The 19,755-nt window shown below is 40.9% G+C and overlaps 1 protein-coding gene across 1 annotated transcript in view; it reads right to left on the minus strand.

Annotated features, from left to right (window-relative positions):
- The window catches only part of LOC139024690 (3',5'-cyclic-AMP phosphodiesterase 4D-like), a 64,325-nt gene that overhangs the window by 5,910 nt on the left and 38,660 nt on the right, over positions 1 to 19,755 (minus strand). Inside the window, exon 2 of the mRNA XM_070439587.1 lies at positions 15,539 to 15,624. Within this exon, the coding sequence (XP_070295688.1) occupies positions 15,539 to 15,624 (86 nt within the window). The remainder of the gene's footprint in view (positions 1 to 15,538; positions 15,625 to 19,755) is intronic.

The raw sequence follows: 19,755 nt of genomic DNA on the forward strand, positions 1-19,755 counted from the left end.
CATAATGGGAACCTGGAGCTTCTGATTGTGTAATAAAGATATTATATTATTGATCATGTGTGATATAAGTATTCAATATTATTGAAGACCATGTCCTCCGCACTGTATTTCAGTGCCTCATAAAACGCTTTTATCCTGGGGGGGTCATTAAAGGTCAGTTCTGGTATACCTTCTGTAGTTGAACATTAGGGATTTGATAGCTTAACTGTTGGTGTTCTTTATTTATTTCCKCGCCTCGACAGTCATTGTTCTTGAGCAGTTGTAAAAGTGCCTATTTTTTTATTCACATAAAGTCCTGGAAGGGGAAATGTTACATGCAACTCTGCTGCACACAAAAAAAATGTGATCGTATTGTAAGTTGAAGGTAGGCTCAGCGATATGACGTAGATGCACCTCGCTCATCTGAATATCTGCGGTGCTACTCGTGGCAACGTAATTTCGCTGAGTCTACCTTTAACTGTCAGTAAGCTAGCTACAACAGTTAGCTAAGCAGCTAATCAAGTCACTGCATTGGCGACTGACAAATCAAATCAAATMTTATTGGTCACATACACATGGTTAGCAGATGTTAATGCGAGTGTAGACGAAATGCTTGTGTTTCTAGTTCCGACAGATTACTTGCTAGATATTAKTGCACTAACAAATTCACAACAACTACCTTATACACACAAATGTAAAGGGATGAATAAGAATATGTACATAWAAATATATGGATGAGCGATGGCCTGGCGGCATAGGCAAGATGCAGTAGATGGTATAGGATACAGTATATACATATGAGATGAGTAATGTAGGGTATGTAGACATGAATWAAGTGGCCTTATTTAAAGTGGCTAGTGATACCTTAATTAAATCCATTTATTAAATGTATTAYAGTGGCACGAGATTTGAGTCTGTATGTTGGCAGCAGCCACTCAATGTTAGTGATGGCTCTTTAACAGTCTGATGGCCTTGAGACAGAATCTGTTTTTCAGTCTCTCGGCCCCAGCTTTGATGCACCTGTACTGACCTCGCCTTCTGGATGATAGCCACTGCACGGGGTGAACAGGAAGTAGCTCGGGTGCTTGTTCTCCTTGATGATCTTTTTGTKCTTCCTGTGATATCGGGTGCTGTAGGTGTCCTGGAGGGCAGGTAGTTTGCCCCTGGTGATGCGTTGTGCAGACCGCACTACCCTCTGGAGAGCCTTGCAGTTGTGGGCGGAGCAGTTGCCGTACCAGGCGGTGATACAGCCCAACAGGATGCTCTCGATTGTGCATCTGTAAAAGTGTGTGAGTGTTTTCGGTGACAAGCCACATTTCTTCAGCCTCCTGACGTTGAAGAGGCTCTGTTGCGCCTTCTTCACCATGCTGTCTGTGTGGGTGGACCATTTCAGTTTGTCCGTGATGTGTACACCGAGGAACTTAAAACTTTKCACCCTCCCCACTACTGTCCCYTCGATGTGGATGGGGGGATGCTCCCTCTGCTGTTTCCTGAGGTCRACGATCATCTCCTTTGTTTTGTTGACGTTGAGTGAGAGGTTATTTTTCTAACACCACACTCCGAGGGCCCTCACCTCCTCCCTGTAGGCCGTCTCGTCGTTGTTGGTAATCAAGCCTACCACTGTGGTGTCGTCTGCAAACTTGATGATTGAGTTGGAGGCGTGCATGGCCACGCAGTCATGGGTGAACAGGGAGTACAGCAGAAGGCTGAGAATGCACCTTTGTTGGGCTCCAGTTTTGAGGATCAGCGGGGTGGAGATGCTGTTTTATTTTCTCACAATTTTTGTATTTTTTTGTATTCATTAGGATCCCCGCAGCTACTCTTCCTGGAGTCCAAACAGTATTAAAACAATTATATCACAACAAAACAATTGCAAACTATAAAATCACTGTCACAACGTTTGTAATAAAATTTTGTTAGTTATTCTTCCTYTTTCAGTCATAGGAGAGCGCAGTAATGTCATCAATTAGGAACTATGTTTTAATTTTTGCAGTGGGAGAGAGGACAAAAATGCTACATTGGGAACCGCTGCAGCAGCGAGGCAAATTGGTGCAGAGAGGTTTGGCTGCAACTGCAAAACGTCATCTAGCGACAAAGAGGAGGCAATAGAGATTCTCACAGAAAAATAGTTGGCAACAGTGATAGTGCAGTTCAACGAGGACAATTTCTGTTGAAACTGGTCTGGGTTCACTTAAAAATTGCATTTATTGACTAACAAACCATGTACATAAACCTTATACTAGCCATGATGCCAATATTTATCTATACAGTACCCGTTTGGCTAATGTCTCATCTATCAACCGTGATCACGGTTCATGCAGTACTGTGGACATGACAACCAGTTGACAGCTATTTCTCAGTGAGAATCATTATTGCCTGCTTGATTTTTCGCRAGATGACGTTTTGCCATTGTCATAACAAGCTTTTTCATGTTTGCCKGTTGTCATGTTTAACTAACTAGCTACCTAAAATAGCCACTGTGTTACAAATTGTAATCGATTAGCAAGCTAATCAAACCCCATGCTACGTTATAGGGACACATGCTAAGTTGGCTAGCAAGCTAGCCARGATGAAATGATAGCTAAATATAGATTGAGGTAGTTTTTTGAATGTTCAAGTAGCTGGTTAGCTAGATTAATAATTTATATCTAGCCAGATGGTAATTATGAAGCTCAATGTTTGCTAAATATAGCTAGTTATCTTGTCTGGAATGCCATTGTTGGGCTGGAAGCAGGTTAAGTGTGTACAGGGCATTTTAGTACAGCTGTAGCTCTCAACAGGCAATAGCAATATATAGGACATTAATTAATTCACGTTTTAACCTATTATTCTGGAATTTGTATTTGTCRGTAGAGCTCCAAGACAGGACTGTGTCAAGGCACAGATCTGGGGAAGGGTACCAAAARATTTCTGCAGCATTGAAGGTCCCCAAGAACACGTTGGCCTCCAGGATTCTTAAATGTAAGAAGTTTGGAACCACCAAGACTCTTCTTAGAGTTGGCCGCCCGGCCAAGCTGAGCAATCGGAGGAGAAGGGCCTTGGTCAGGGAGGTGACCAAGAACTCGATGGTATCTCTGACCTAGCTCCAAATCAAATCATATCAAATTGTATTGGTCACATACACGTGATTAGCAGATGTTATTGCAGGAGTAGCGAAATGCTTGTGCGTTCAGAGTTCCTCTGTGGAGATGGGAGAACCTTCCAGAACGACAACCATCTCTGCAGCACTCCACCAATCAGGCCTTTATGGTAAAGTGGCCAGACGGAAGCCACTACTTAGTAAAAGGCACATGACAGCCCACTTGGAGTTTGCCAAAAGGCACCTAAAGACTKTCAAGAAACAAGATTCTCTGTCTGATGAAACCGTGTTAATATGTTTTATGGAAAAGGGGTGTCTCCATAATGACCAATTTAAATAACCTACCTACAACTGGTTAAAAAGTTGTCACGATGTACACGTGCTCTGTCTCCATGACTCAGCTGCCTCTGCTGCAGCACTCTCAACRAGTGCTCTTAACACACACACACGCCTCCAGCCCTCCCCCTCCCCCTCTCCACTTCACTCACTCACTCATAGCCTGCTCGTTACCTGATAGTCAGCAGCAGATTCTCACAGTGAAATATATATACAGTACCAGTCAAAAGTTTGGACATGCCTACTCATTTAAGGGTTTTTCTTTATTTTTACTATTTTCTACATCGTAGAATAATAGGGAAGAAGTCAAATCTATGAAATAACAGATATGGAATCATGTAGTAACCAAAAAAGTGTAAAACAAACCAAAATATATTTGAGAGTTTAGATTCTTCAAAGTAGCCACCCTTTGCTTTGATGACAGGTTTGCACCAAAACACCTCTGGCAAAAACAGAAACATCTTATTTACATAAGTATGCAGGCCCTTTGCAATGAGACTCAAAATTGAGCTCAGGTGCATCCTGTTTCCACTGATCATCCTTGAGATGTTTCTACAACTTCATTGGAGTCCACCTGTGGTAAATTCAATTGATTGGACATGATTTGGAAAGGCCTGTCTATATATGGTCCCCCAGTTGACCGTACATGTCAAAGCAAAAACCAAGCCATGAGGTCAAAGGAATTGTCAGTAGAGCTCTGAGACAGGATTGTGTCGAGGCATAGACCCTGGGGAAAGATACCAAACATTTTTAAAGCATTGAAGGTCCCCAAGAACACAGTGGCCTCCATCAGTCTTAAATGTAAGAAGTTTGGAACCAACAAGACTCTTCCTAGAGTTTGGCCTTGCCAAACTGAGCAATCAGGGGAGAAGGGCCTTGGTCAGGGAGGTGGTCACTCTGACAGCTCCAGAGTTCCTCTGTGGAGATGGGAGAGCCTTACAGAAAGGTAATCATCTCTGCAGCACTCCACCAATCAGGCCTTTATGGTAGAGTGGCCAGACGGAAGCCACTCCTCAGTAAAAGGCACATGACAGCCCGCTTGGAGTTMGCCAAAAGTCCTTCTGGAAGGTTCTCCCATCTCCACAGAGGAACTCTGGAGCTCTGTCAGAGTGAGCATCGGGTTCTTGGTCACCTACCTGACCTTGGCCCTGCTCCCCCGATTGCTCAGTTTTGCCGGGCGGCCAGCTCTAGGAAGAGTCTTGGTGGTTCCAAACTTCTTCCATTTAAGAATGATGGAGGCCAKRGTGTTATTGGGGACCTTTAATGCTGCAGAAATATTTTGGTACAATTCCCCAGATCTGTGCCTCGACACAATTCTGTCTCAGCGCTCTACGGACAATTCCTTCGACCTCATGGCTTGGTTTTTGTATTTGTCAACTGTGGGACCTTATATAGACAAGTGTGCCTTTCCAAATCATATCCAATAATTGTAATTTACCACAGGTGGACTACGATGAAGTTGTAGAAACATCAAGGATGATCAATGGAAACAGGATGCACCAGAGCTCAATTTGAWGTCTCATAACAAAGGGTCTAAATACTTATGTAAATAAGGTATTTTCYTTTTTTATATTTAGTAGATTTACAAAGATTTACAAAAAATCTTTTTTCACTTTGTCATTATGGGGTAMTGTGTGTAGACTGATGAAGATGTTTTTTTTATTTAATACATTTTAGGCTGTAAAGTAAGAAAATACTTTCTGAAYGCACTGTATTGGTAGTAATGAAGTAATAAAATCCACTGTTGTATTGGCTACGTCTCCCTGTTTTTATGATTAGTTCACATTCGCAAAGTTGACAACATTAGTGTAACAGTTTAACTTTAGACCGTCCCCTCGCCCCGACCCGGGCGCGAACCAAGGACCCTCTGCACACATCAACAACTGACACCCACGAAGCATCGTTACCCATCGCTCCACAAAAGCCGCGGCCCTTGCAGAGCAAGGGGAACCACTACTTCAAGGTCTCAGAGCAAGTGACGTCACCGATTGAAAGGCTATCAGCGCGCACCACCGCTAACTAGATAGCCATTTCACATCCGTTACATTAGCAAAACATTCATATTACAACTCTTCCTCACGTTCTACAATATATTTCCTTACACACCTCCTTTGTTGTGTGCTTATTCGTTTACCATTGATATGCTCTAGGCTATTTTGAGACCTTAATAAGCAACAGGTACTGCTGGAATATTTAACAATGGCGTGTCCTTTATTTCTATATTATTTTAGAGCTATTTATAACTTGTCAGAAATGTCAAGATCAACTAGGCCATGTCAGCTAACATTTTTCGCTAGGTTCTTTAGCCCATAGAATTTGTAGTAATGTTTGAGTCTCTCAAATATCACATGAATATACATTAGARGTGGCAAAATGTATAGAATTGCCAGAAAATGTGCTTTAAAACTGCAAAATTTTCTCTGCACCTGATGACAAAGTGTGTAGAATTGCAGGAAATAAGCTTTAAACTTGCAAAAATGTTCTCTCCCCCGTCAAGAGGGGTGTGAACAGTTTGTGTCTTGAACAGTGCTTGTACCCATAGAATTAGACGCGGGGCGTGTTCCCCCAATGCCGGAAGGGGGCCTTGAGTGAAAAAGTTCACAGGTTCACTATACTGAATACCCACTAGGTTACACCTCTGTACCTCTAATTTGGAAGTAATTACACATTGACATTTAGACCACTACCGTGATAATATATATCCATCCAAGTAAAAATTCAACCCTCATTGTTGATTATTTGTGCTTTATTAATCTCGATTAACCAAGAACTAAAGTCTCACGTKATTGGTCAGCTGCTCAATTAAGTTTGTGTTAAGAGAAAAGATGAAGAGATGCTAGAATGAGGAGCYGAACCGGAACGAGGAGCTCTGCCCTCTCTCTTTGCAAGTTACGGGCRAAATGTCCCTTCCCTTTCTGAAATTCAAAAGATGCTAACACCTCGAAATCGTGACCAAACACCAGAAATACTTTTTCTCGTTATCCCACACATCCCATTCTTTCCCGATAGATACAACGGGACCATTTACAGTTGAAGTCGGAAGTTTACWTACACCTTAGCCAAATACATTTAAACTCAGTTTTTTCACAATTCCTGACATTTAATCCTAGTAAAAATTCCCTGTCTTATGTCAGTTAGGATCACCACTTTATTTTAAGAATGTGACATGTCAGAATAATAGTAGAGAGAATTATTTATTTCAGCATATTTTATTTTCATCACATCCCAGTGGGTCAAAGTTTACATACACTCAATTAGTATTTTGGTAGCATTCGCCTTTAAATTGTTAAACTTGGTCAAACGTTTCGTTAGCCTTCCCACAAGCCTCCACATCAAGTTGGGTTGAATTTGGCCATTCCTTCCCTGACAGAGCTGAGTGTAACTGAAGTCAGGTTTGTAGCCTCTTGCGTGCCACATTGATTTTCAGTCTGCCCACACATTTTCTAATAAAGGTTGAGGTTCAGGCTTTGTATGGCCACTCCGAATACCTTGACTTGTTGTCCTTAGGCCTTTTTGCCACAACTTGAAGTATGCTTGGTCATTGTCCCAATTTGGAAGACCCATTTGCAACCAAGCCTTGTAACCTTCCTTGTGAACTGAATGTCTTGAGAATGCATTGCCTCAATAATCCCTATAATACATACTTAATGAGATAAATGCATCGTGAAATCGCCCATCTTTATCGATCCTTTTCTTGAAGAGCACACAGATCCTCTACCCTGCACTACACTGCCCTATCACATGCGAGTAGCTGCCCACAGCCCCCGTGCTTCACGGTTTGGGATGGTGTTCTTTGGCTTGCAAGACTCTCCACCCTCTTTCCTCCAAACATAATGATTGTCATTATGCCAAACAGTCTTTTTTGTTTCATCAGAACCAGAGACATTTCTCCAAAAAGTACGATCTTGTACCCATGTGCATTGGCAAACCCATAGTCTGCTTTTATGGATCGGTCGTTTTGGAGCAGTGCTTTTTCCTTTGCTGAGCGCCTTTTCAGCGTTATGTCGATATTAGGACTAGTTTTCTCTCTGACTATAGAATACTTTGTACCTGTTTCCTCCAGCATCTTCACAAAGTTCTTTGCTGTTGTTCTGGGATTGATTTGCACTTTTTCGCAACCAAAGTATTCATCTCTTTGGAGACAGAACGTGTCTCCTCTTGAGTGTATGCATGCTGCGTGGTCCCATGGTGTTTATACTTGCGTACTATTATTTGACAGATGAACGTAGGTACCTTCAGGCATTTGGAATTGCTCCCAAGGATGAACCAGCACTTGTGGAGTCTTACAATTTTTTTTTCGGTTCATAGCTGATTTCTTTGATTTTTCCCATAATGTCAAGGCAAAGAGGCACTGATTGAAGTAGCCTTGAAATTTACATCCACAGGTACACCTCCAATTGACTCAAATGATGTTCAATTAGCCTATCAGGAAGCTTCTAAAAGCCCATGACATCATTTTTTTGGAATTTCCAAGCTGTTTAAAGGCACAGTCCAACTTAGTGTATGTAACACTTCTGGCCCACTGGAATTGTTGATACAGTGAATTCTAAGTGAAATTAATCTGTTCCCACTCTCCCTCCAAGGCCAAGTTTATGCCCATTTGGATAAATTACTTCACCAACCTCCAGTTGTCAATCCGCCCACATGGATATGGTGTTAGATGTCCTAACCGACTTGCCAAAACTATAGTTTGTTAACAAAAAATTTGGGGAGTGGTTGAAAAATGAGTTTTAATGACTCCAGGTGTATGTAAACTTTCGATTTCAACTGTATGTTTACATAGATCTGTCCACGAGAGATTAGTCCTATAATACACAACCTCTGACTACTTTAATTTCCATTCATATATAACAAACACATATAGTAGATATTTGTCTGAAGCATGAGRTTAGATCCTCTCCCATATAACAGAGACAGTAGTCACAGCACAGCTACATCAAAGCATTTCAAATGGGATTTTTAGAGTACCTTGGAGGTGACAATTCTGATAACTATCGCTAATGAAATTTGTGTCTTTCTGCCAAATTAAATGTTCTTGTGAAAGGGTTGTGAGTATCGAGTGGAGGGCTTATAATTGGGTTTTTTTACTTTGGAAAATGCACATCCAGCAGCGAGAACTAGAATCAGTGTGACAATGTATTATATCAAATGTAACCAAYTGTGTGATTTAAATGGCACAACACTCCCAATGTTGTGTCCTACGTCAAAAGGCATATGGTACCGTTTTGAATGCAGCCTGGTTGGTTTTAGCATAGCTTTGCTGTGGTCATAGGTATGAAGCGCTAACTGAGTCCTAGCCGAGTCGTATTGATACATTTTGCGTGTGAAAGTGATGAGGTAGTTGTGATGTTATTTTCATTTTAGCATGACTTAAATTAGAATGTCTCTCAGCCAATCAAAGATGCATGACCAGAACTAAGCGTTTCATAAAAAGTATTTCAGCACACAACACACATTACTTKTTTTGAGTGTATTTTATCGCCTGTATGATGTTGATGTCTCTCTGAAGTTAGACCTCCATGGCAGACATTTAAACCCTACTGCTCCTTGTTCCAATTCTGCCTAAAGATTTGGGGGTTCACTTGTCATGGATGATTTGGGAGATTTAGCTGTTCTAAGCTGGGAGCTTCGCTTGAGCTCCTGGGTAAAATCTCATTGGAACAGGGTCATTCTTCAATTAAGGTGGTAAATGGTGTCCCATCACTTCTGTGATGCGTGGAGGTGTAGTGACATGTTTTGGGGATTTAGAGATATCTATCCATTATTTTGTAGGCTACACAGTGAACAAAAGTATTTCATATATTGTGTAGATCAATAGAAAATAAAGAAGGCTATTAAAATACCTTTTATAGTATAATATGTATCCCTCAGTTGTATGTCATTGGTGTTACCACCTTGAAAATGACTGATTATAAAGATGTACAAGGACCTTGAGCATTCTCTCCAGGGGGAGGGGTCTATATTAAAGGCACTTATTAGCATAATCACACCCTTTTAGTATGTCATACATTTGATGATTCCATTGATAACTTGAGGAATCTAAATCCAAAGTGTCACTTGGTGTTAGTCAATTTAAATGAAGGGAAATAACATTGTGAGCAAAATGATTAATCATATCACTTGATTGATGACCTTAGATTTTAGCGTTAGTCCATTCCATTTCAGAAGATCTATTTAAAATGTCTTATTGGTGTTACCATCATTTGGTGCTACCATCATTTGGTGCTACCATCATTTGGTATTACTGCTTCTACTGATGGTACCATAATGAAAAATAAGAAAGTCATTAAGCTACCGTTTTAGTTGATTCAGAATGGAAAGAGGTACCCAAATACATTTAAATAAAAAACTAGAAAAATGTAGTTAATTTATTACAAAATGCATCAAAATGCAATGCTCAAATGCCACCGTAGTTGAAGAATGACCCAATGGCATTGCTAAATTCCTGAATAAGGTTCACTCTTCTAATTGAATACACAGAGAGAGCTTGGGGGCATTTCAGTTTTAAGTAGGCAATTGTTGCGTCTCTCTGTCAGCAAAATGCTGCAATGGTTTCATTGCTGGATAAATATAGTAATGAACCCTGGGTCAAATAGAATCGTGATGGAGCCAGGGCGAACACATTAGTCATGGTCACTGAAAAAGCGCCCTAATTAAAAACACTACTCAATCTCAAACTCCAAACCATAAGTAATATTACATAGTACAGAACGTTAGGTGGGGGGCTCTTCATAATGGTAATTTGCAATGCAAGGCACAGTATCATGGAAACAAGTGGAAAGAAATACATTTGCGCAAAAACAAGCCCGTTACTGAAAGGGAACGAGACTGAGAGACACAGATAGATTTTGAAAGATGCAGGAAAATGTCCTCCGAGAAGCCATACTCATGTGAGTTAGTCTCCTTCCCCTGGTAGATGTGTGATGATGCACAACTCACCCTGACCCTCAGTAGATTGAACCTGAACAAAAACAATGGCCTTGTGTCTCAGCTGCAAATGAGATCATGTGCATGTGTGGGATGCAACACATTTCCCAATTACAGACGCTGCATGGAGGTCGTGAGAAACACACAAGGTACATTCACTTGAAGCTCCTAATGTAAGCAGCATTGCTTGCTATACAAGGTCTGTGAGACTCATAGGGACAGATTCAATCAGACATGTACAGCAGGAAACCTGCACTGTGGGAAAAATTGTTAAAATAGGCTCCAAAAATACACCCTGTCATTTAATTCWGAAATTATTTGTTTCTTTTCATATCTTTGACATAATTAATTTCCCTGCAAAACAGGTACCCTGTAGGTCAGAATAGATTTTTTGGTGTTGTTGTATTTTAGCCAGATACTGTATGCATGCCCTCTATCATTAATTATGAATCAAAAGTCAGGTTGACTAAGAGGGGAACAAAGTCCTTTCCAGCTCATTCATCAACCAATTCCCTGGAAGATAACGCTTCAATCATCAGTCTACATAACTGCCTCACATAGTGAAAGGCTTAGTCATCTCCCTAGCGTTCCGAACTAAACGGTATTTACTTCCTCTCGCCCTCCATACCAAACGTGTGACACCTCATATAACAATAACATTTCGAGAGATGTATTCTTTTAAATCACCCTTCCCCTGATTGTACAGGTGTACTTGTCACTTTGCAAAGAGGAGGAAAAGGGCCGGGCCTAACTGGTTTGTGTGATTCCACTGCTTCACCTCAAGTGAGGGCAAATGGTGGTGGTACTTTAAGAAAGGAAGACGTGGTTCTTGTTGGGGCGTCCATTTTGTAATGACCCAGTGTTATTGCTTGGATCGCAATTGCACTGTTTCCCAAACGTAATCTATTGACATAATTGTACAGTGTACTCATATTGATTTAACAACCAATTATTGGCTATAGAAACATCCTTCGCACTTGTACAGAATGAGCGATTGTGCTTGAATATAAATCAAATCAACCAAAGAATTGTCACATGCGCCGAATACAACAGCTGTAGAGCTTACCGTGAAATGCTTACTTACAAGCCCATAACCAACAATGCAGTTCAAGAAATAGAGTTAAGAAAATATTTACTAAATGGTTTGTTGTTAACATCCTTATCAGGATGCATTGTTTACACATGGCATGCTTTTGAGAATGTGTTTGCACTGGCGTCCCTTGGGTCGCCCGCACTGATTTTAGCAATTAGTCTGGAGCCAGTGAATTCGTTATGACTAGCCTGTTACACACTGAAAGATATTAAACAACAGATTATCTACAGGCTGAAGGAAAAACAACATCTCTTGTGTAAGAAATACAATGATGTCACTCTGTTCTAAGCATCCTTGTTGTTCTCATAACAATACTTATTTTAAATTACAATATTGTGTTGGCAATTGTTTGATGATGAGAGAATAATCCTGTCATTTATAACCAGTCAAATGCACCCTAGCCCATATAACCAAACGATGCACCTGCTCCACTATGTGTGTTTATCGTCAGTAAGAGCCAGCTAGCTCTCCCTAATTGTTGCTTCCAGCTAGGTGGTATTTATTGGAGCTTGGAAGTGGGTCATTGGTGGGTGCTTACTTATATGGCTGCATTTACACATGCAGCCCAATTCTGATATTTTCTCAACTAATTGGCCTTTCGAACAAATCACATCAGATCTTTTCACCTTTGATTTTTTTCAGGGCTGATCTGATTGGTCAAAAGACCAATTAATGGGTAAAAAACAGAATTGGGCTGCATGTGTAAATGCAGCCTGTTTGTCGTATTTCACTATGTACAAGTTGTTTCTTACAGTTGGGGGTGAAATGTCAGAAAGTGTTAGAATATATTGGAGGGGATATTTTAAAAATACATATGTTGCACTGCTAATTGTGTGTGTGTGTGTGTGTGTGTGTGTGTGTGTGTGTGTGTGTGTGTGTGTGTGTGTGTGTGTGTGTGTGTGTGTGTGTGTGTCGTCATTATCAACGATAATGGACAGCCAAGATGGTGTGTGTGTGCAAATGGGTATACAGTACACTTCCTGCTTTGTGGCACTTCAGCAGATGTCTGCTGTGATTCGCTGGGTCTCGTCCAATTACACAGTCTGTACCTCCAGCCTTCCCAGACACTTCCCATTGAGCTGACTGTCACACCGACACTCCAAATCACCCCCGCAGTGACACATGCCCCCCCCCCCCCCCCCCCCCCCACACACACACACACACACCATATTCTTATTCCATTCCATCCCTTTAGGTTTGTGTGTATAAGGTAGTTGTTGTGGAATTGTTAGATTACTTGTTAGATATTACTGCACTGTCGGAACTAGAAGCATAAGCATTTCGCTACACTCGCATTAACATCTGCTAACCATGTGTATGTGACCAATAAAATTCGATTTGATTTGACCCATACACAGACTCCCACACATCGTTTCTCGCTCCAATAGTGACACCCACATACATACAGACAAACTCACTTCAACATTGACACACACAGGGCCTCCCGAGTGGCACAGCATCGCAARGCTTGAGGATTCACTACAGACCCGGGTTCGATCCCAGGCTGTGTAGCAGCCAACCGGGAGACCCATGAGGCGGCGCACAATTTGACCAGCGTCGTCCGGGTTAGGGAAGGGTTTGGCTGGCCGGGATGTCTATGTCCCATTACGCTCTAGCGAGTCCTTGTGGCGAGTCAGGCGCATGTATGCTGACTTCGGTCGTGTTTCCTCCGACATATTGGTGCAGCTGGTTTCGAGGTTAAGTGAGCAGTGTGTCAAGAAGCAGTGCGGCTTGGCAGGGTCGTGTTTCGGAGGACGGATGGCTCTCGTCCTTCGCCTCTTTAGAGTCCGTACGGGAGTTGCACTGAGTTGCACTGAACAAAAATCATATAGGCCATCATAGTGCATTTGACTGGTTATAGATGACATTATTGTTGTAAAAGCAACATGGTTTAAATTCACCCATAAGGAATGGGACATGCCATTAGACATACTATTTGCTGAGGGCCTTTCATTCATTGATGATTGACTATATTTACAGGGATTCACCACCCCCTTCCTTGTAAAGAATAAAGACTTAGAGCACATTGTTTGATATTTTGGGATATTCATCCAGTCCATCACTTATAAGCAGTCATCAAGGACATAAGAGAAAACAATAACATTTGTGAGTATTGAGACACAGCCATATAAAGAGAAAACGAACATTTATAAGTATTGAGACACAGCCATTTACAGTATAAAGAGAAAACGAACATTTATAAGTATTGAGACACAGCCATTTACAAGTATAAAGAGAAAACGAACATTTACAAGTATTGAGACACAGCCATTTACAGTATATAAATCCCACCACTAGACTTCTGGGAAGGTAGTCAAGATGCTTTCTTTCATAAAGATGTTCATGAAGCCCTTTCATCACCCTGTTCACCTTGCTTATTTCATCATAACCAATAGGGATATTCATGTCTAATCTGCAGTTCATTTAATTAGATTCTCCATCTCCTTGATCTGATCTAATCAAACAATGTAGCCTCGTCCCTCTATCCAACATTCCAGCATCACAGAGCACCTGGTGTGTGTGTGCATGTGAGTGTGTACTTGCCGTCCATCAGTGGCACAGAACACTGGGAGGCAGTGTGATATTGTTGTGAGGTCAGGTAATGTGAGGTGGGTGTGGGAGAGGAGGTATGGATATTATATTGACAGGCGGACTCTGAGCAACATGCTCTCACAGTGTAAAAACTGTCAGAAGCATTACCCTTCGCCTTTATAAAAACAAATACACTCAGTGCCCTTTTCATTTGAGCATGCAGCAATGTCTGGTAAGAGGTAATGGGCAGTAGCTTAGAGAACAGTACTAGTGAGGAAACGGCCTTTTAGTATCCAAAATATTAAATCAAACTGGTATTGAGGCATTCCTAGAGCTTGGCTAAACCATCACTATGCGCAGTTACTAGAGTCTGGGTTAGAAATTAATATGTTAACATTGTGTAAATCAACTAATCAGAACACTATCAATGCAGCCAGTCTAACAGCACCATATTAATCCTTAGTTTTAGCCAGCAATTAAAGCAATGCAAAGCAATCAACTTTCCGATGCAATTACCAGCAAACGGGTCACCAAACATGACCATGTGGTTCCCTAAGAATGCTTGACTTTGAGATTCGCCACAGAACTTGACAGGTTGAATGACATACCATTCTCTACCATCCCTGCTTTCCCCAGGACATAAAGACATTTGTGGATCTCTTAATTGCTGAGCACTTTATGCGGTCGCATTTCGAAATGTATGCATAGCCTTTGCTCTGGGTGCCTTTTGCCCTCATTTAGTGGCATTCAAAATAAACACTGACGGGAGAGTGCACCGACATCCTGGGTGATGCAGTTCTGGACTGATGGTGGATTGAACGGGAACAGACCTAGTGAGGGGACTATGGCTGCGTTAACACAGGCAGCCTGATTCTGATATTTTTTTCTTTTGACCAATCAGATCAGCTCTGAAAAAGATCTGATGTGAAAATATCTGATGTGATTGGTCAAAAGACCAATTAGTGGAAGAAAAAAATTGCAGCCTAAGAGTGTGACACTTGCGCCCCCTATCACATGTTGGCTCTGGAAGAGTTTGAGAATCAGAGACAAACAAGCTGGCGGGAGTTTAGCAGACTGTTTACCTCTGACCTTCAAGCCTCTGAGTCATACCTCAGCCATTTTACACACTCTCTCTCTCTCTCTCTCTCAGTGCAATAAACAGCACTTCCACGCATTAGATGAAGGGGTGAAATAGCTTTGTATGGATTAATGAATAGGTAGTCTTACAGAACCGTGCTGTCTGCAACCTAGATCGATCTAGGTGTGATAGGTGCAACCTAGATCGACCTAGATCGATCTAGGTGTGTGATCTAGGAATAGATCCAGAACCTTTATGGTTGGATGACTGAGCTTTTCTCTATCTGGTCATAAGGATGGAATTAGATCAATAAAGTAATAGAGTTCAGACATCTTTGTTTGAGTTTTACAATGTGAATTGGCACCAAAAGTTTAAGACAATTAGATTCTAGCAAGCCTTCAAATTCAAATGCTATTGTCATAGAATGTTTGGGGGACAACATTAGGATGATAGTTGAAATGGATGAACTGAGGGGAAAACACACAACAGTATAGAGATACTAAAATGGACTTACACTCTCTCTTCTGTCCTCTCTGGAATTCTCATTCTTTATCATCCTGGGTACTGCTCCCACTCCCGCTGTCCAAAGCCGCCAGAACCCTGGAGAACGAGAGGAGAGAGTGGAGGCAGATGAACACAACAGCATCTCTTCCTGGTGTTTATTTTTGTATTGTATTCATTAGGTATCTATTTATTTATTTGTACATAGCATAAAAGGAAAACAACAGATGTACAAACAACAAAGTTATTAAACATAATTGTGCCGGGGGGGGGGGACCCAGAGAGGGTTCTCCTCAACCTTACAAAATAATAATTACAAGAATTCAATTAACACGACAACAAAAGTAGACAAACAGAAAAAACTATCTATTTGCTCTATTTCTATGTCTGAGTTGCCCCTGGTCCCTGAGCAGTAGCCTACACTGGTCTAGGTTATGTTTCATGTCATTATCTCCAATCATGCTTCACATGAAGACAAACAAAAAGGATACCTGAAAGGGCTTGGTCAGCCTTTCCTTTGCCATCTGTTTAGGCTACTCCGTGGGCTTTATAAGTCACATGACGGCTAGGGTAGTTCAACTTGTTGCATACGTTGGGCTGAATTTCTATGAACTGAATAGAGAACATTTCAGGCTAGTCGTTTGGATTCCGGCCTGTCCTGATTTTATATTCTACTTGATTTACACTGACTACACAAAACATCAGGCTCTTTCCATGACATAGACTGACCAGGTGAATCCAGGTGAAAGCTATGATCCCTTTTTGAAGTCACTTGTTAAATCCACTTCAATCAGTGTAGATGAAGGAGAGGATATGGGTTAAAGAAGGATTTTTAAGCCTTGAGACAATTGAGACATGGATTGTGTATATGTGTCATTCACTGAATGGGCAGGACAAAATATTTAAGTGAATAGTAGGTAGTATGGTAGTAGGTGCCAGGCGCACCGGTTTGAGTGTGTCAAGAACTGCAACGCTGCTGTGTTTTTCATGCTCAACAGTTTCCCGTGTGTATCAAGAATGTTCCACCATCCAAAGGACATCCAGCCAACTTGACACAACTGTGGGAAGCATTGGAGACAACATGGGCCACGTCCCTCTGGAACGTTTTAGACACCTTGTAGAGTCCATGACTCAACGAATTGAGGCGGTTCTGAGGGCAAACGCGGGTGTAACTCAATATTAGGAAGATGTTCTTAATGTTGTGTTCACTCAGTGTATGTTGGCCTTTTTCCTTCAGTTCATAGCCCATGGCCATGTGGCTTTGCCACTACGGGCACTTTTGGAATTTCTAATTTTTTTTAAAGTCTGTTTTTCTTGAAAAAAAACGTATATCAACAGAAATACCTTTCTCTCTTTTTTCAGGAACCATAAACTGGTATTGGCTGTATACTTATTCAACAACACTTGGATTTTAATCCGTTTCTACTTGGATTTTAACCCGTTTTCTACTTGGATTTTAATCCTTTTTCCGAAAACACCTTCTGGAGATTACCATCACATCATAAAACATTACATTTTAGTGTATAACTGAATGACAAGCACAATACGGTTTGGCATTATTTGGCTTATCTGTCTATAGGATTTGAATCTCTGAACCAATAGATGTATGCTTAGTGTTAGTTTCGCCTGCCAGTCATCTCTAATTTTGACAGGCTACATTATAAATGAAACACACATTTTGGCTTGCCCTGAATAGCGCAATCTTTCTCACACCATCCACTCTCTCACAAACTCCACAGGTGCGTTGCATGGCTAAATGTGCTGTCGGACGTTGATTGCCAATGCCACCACCACCTCCACATAACCGCCTCCATCCAGAGCTGAGTCCCTGCCGCTCCTCCTGCCAAACTAGTGTGTCCTCAGCTGGGTAGCTCTCTAAGCCTTTCCCCCAGGGACTCTCCAGGACGGTACCTGCCAGAGCATACAAAAAAGCCCATCATGGGCAGACACAGACCTATTAACTCCTGGGATGAGCTTCTGGAGCTTTGCTACAGCTCTCTAATTCTAATTTACTTCTGGAGCTTTCCTACAGCTCTCTAGTTCTTATTTACTTCTGGAGCTTTCCCCAAGTTCTCTAGTTCTTATTTACTTCTGAAGCATTCCTACAGTTCTCTAGTTCTTATTACTTTGGAGCTTTCCTAACAGTTCTCTAGTTCTTATTTACTTCTGGAGCTTTCCTACAGCTCTCTAGTTCTTATTTACTTTGGGCTTTCTACCAGTTCTCTAGTTCTTTTACTTCTGAGAGCTTTCCTACAGTTCTCTAGTTCTTATTTACTTCTGGAGCTTTCCTACAGCTCTCTAGTTCTTATTTACTTCTGGAGCTTTCCTACAGTTCTCTAGTTCTTATTTACTTCTGGAGCTTTCCTACAGCTCTTCTAGTTCTTATTTACTTCTGGAGCTTTCCTACAGCTCTCTAGTTCTTATTTACTTCTGGAGCTTTCCTACAGTTCTCTAGTTCTTATTTACTTCTGGAGCTTTTCCTACAGTTCTCTAGTTCTTATTTACTTCTGGAGCTTTCCTACAGCTCTCTAGTTCTTATTTACTTCTGGAGCTTTCCTACAGTTCTCTAGTTCTTATTTACTTCTGAAGCTTTCCTACAGCTCTCTAGTTCTTATTTACTTCTGGAGCTTTCCTACAGCTCTCTAGTTTTATTTACTTCTGGAGCTTTCAAACACTCTCTAGTTCTTATTTACTTCTGGAGCTTTCCTACAGTTCTCTAGTTCTTATTTACTTCTGGAGCTTTCCTACAGCTCTCTAGTTCTTATTTACTTCTGAGCTTCCTACAGTTCTCTAGTTCTTATTTACTTCTGGAGCTTTCCTACAGTTCTCTAGTTCTTATTTACTTCTGGAGCTTTCCTACAGTCTCTAGTTCTTATTTACTTCTGGAGCTTTCCTAAGCTCTCTAGTTCTTATTTACTTCTGGAGCTTTCCTACAGCTCTCTAGTTCTTATTTACTTCTGGAGCTTTCCTACAGCTCTCTAGTTCTTATTTACTTCTGGAGCTTTCCTACAGTTCTCTAGTTCTATTTACTTCTGGAGCTTTCCTACAGTTCTCTAGTTCTTATTTACTTCTGGAGCTTTCCTACAGTTTCTCTAGTTCTATTTACTTCTGGAGCTTTCCTACAGTTCTCTAGTTCTATTTACTTCTGGAGCTTTTCTACTGTTTTTTTCTCTATTCTTATTTACTTCTGGAGCTTTCCTACAGTTCTCTAGTTCTTATTTTCTTCTGGAGCTTTCCTACAGTTCTCTAGTTCTTATTTACTTCTGGAGCTTTCCTACAGCTCTCTAGTTCTATTTTACTTCTGGAGCTTTCCTAGTTCTCTGGTTCTTATTTACTTCTGAAGCTTTCCTACAGCTCTCTAGTTCTTATTTACTTCTGAAGCTTTCCTACAGCTCTCTAGTCTTATTTACTTCTGAAGCTTTCCTATAGTTCTCTAGTTCTTATTTACTTCTGGAGCTTTCTACAGCTCTCTAGTTCTTATTTACTTCTGGAGCTTTCCTACAGTTCTCTAGTTCTTATTTACTTCTGGAGCTTTCCTACAGCTCTCTAGTTCTTATTTACTCCCAGGCAGAGAAGGCTAGGGGATAATTGCCATTGAATGGATATAGTTTTTTGACTTATAAAGCATATTTAGTTTGAGTCTCCTGATTAGCTAAAAATAGAGCTATATTTGATTGAACAATACATTGATTTAATCTGTGTTGCAAACTCAAATATTGTTCTGTTGGAAGAGTTTTTGTGGTCTGGCAATTTCATTTGATAGAACATACAGATCGTTATTCATTCCGATGCTGTCGACTTCCATAAAGGGGATTAATGTCCAATAATGTACGAGTATAATTCATATTTTATTGGATTATAGTCATTAACATTTGCATAGATAGATAGAAAACGGTTAATTAGAGATGGTATAATATTTGGACATAGCTATGGAGTGCAATTTGTGTTAGAAAAACAACAAGTCAGCAAGCAGAAGTAGAAAAAGAGGAAGAGCAGTCATGCAACATTTCTCATGGTGAATCATATGCAACATGAGATGTTGTTTCTCATGGTGAATCATATGCAACATGAGATGTTGTTTCTCATGGTGAATCATATGCATGCAACATGAGATGTTGTTTCTCATGGTGAATCATATGCAACATGAAGTTTCTCATGGTGAATCATATGCAACATGAAGTTTCTCATGGTGATCATATGCAACATGAGATGTTTGTTTCTCATGGTGAA

Source organism: Salvelinus sp. IW2-2015, linkage group LG4q.1:29 (genome assembly GCF_002910315.2).
Source record: "Salvelinus sp. IW2-2015 linkage group LG4q.1:29, ASM291031v2, whole genome shotgun sequence".
NCBI lineage: Eukaryota > Metazoa > Chordata > Actinopteri > Salmoniformes > Salmonidae > Salvelinus > Salvelinus sp. IW2-2015.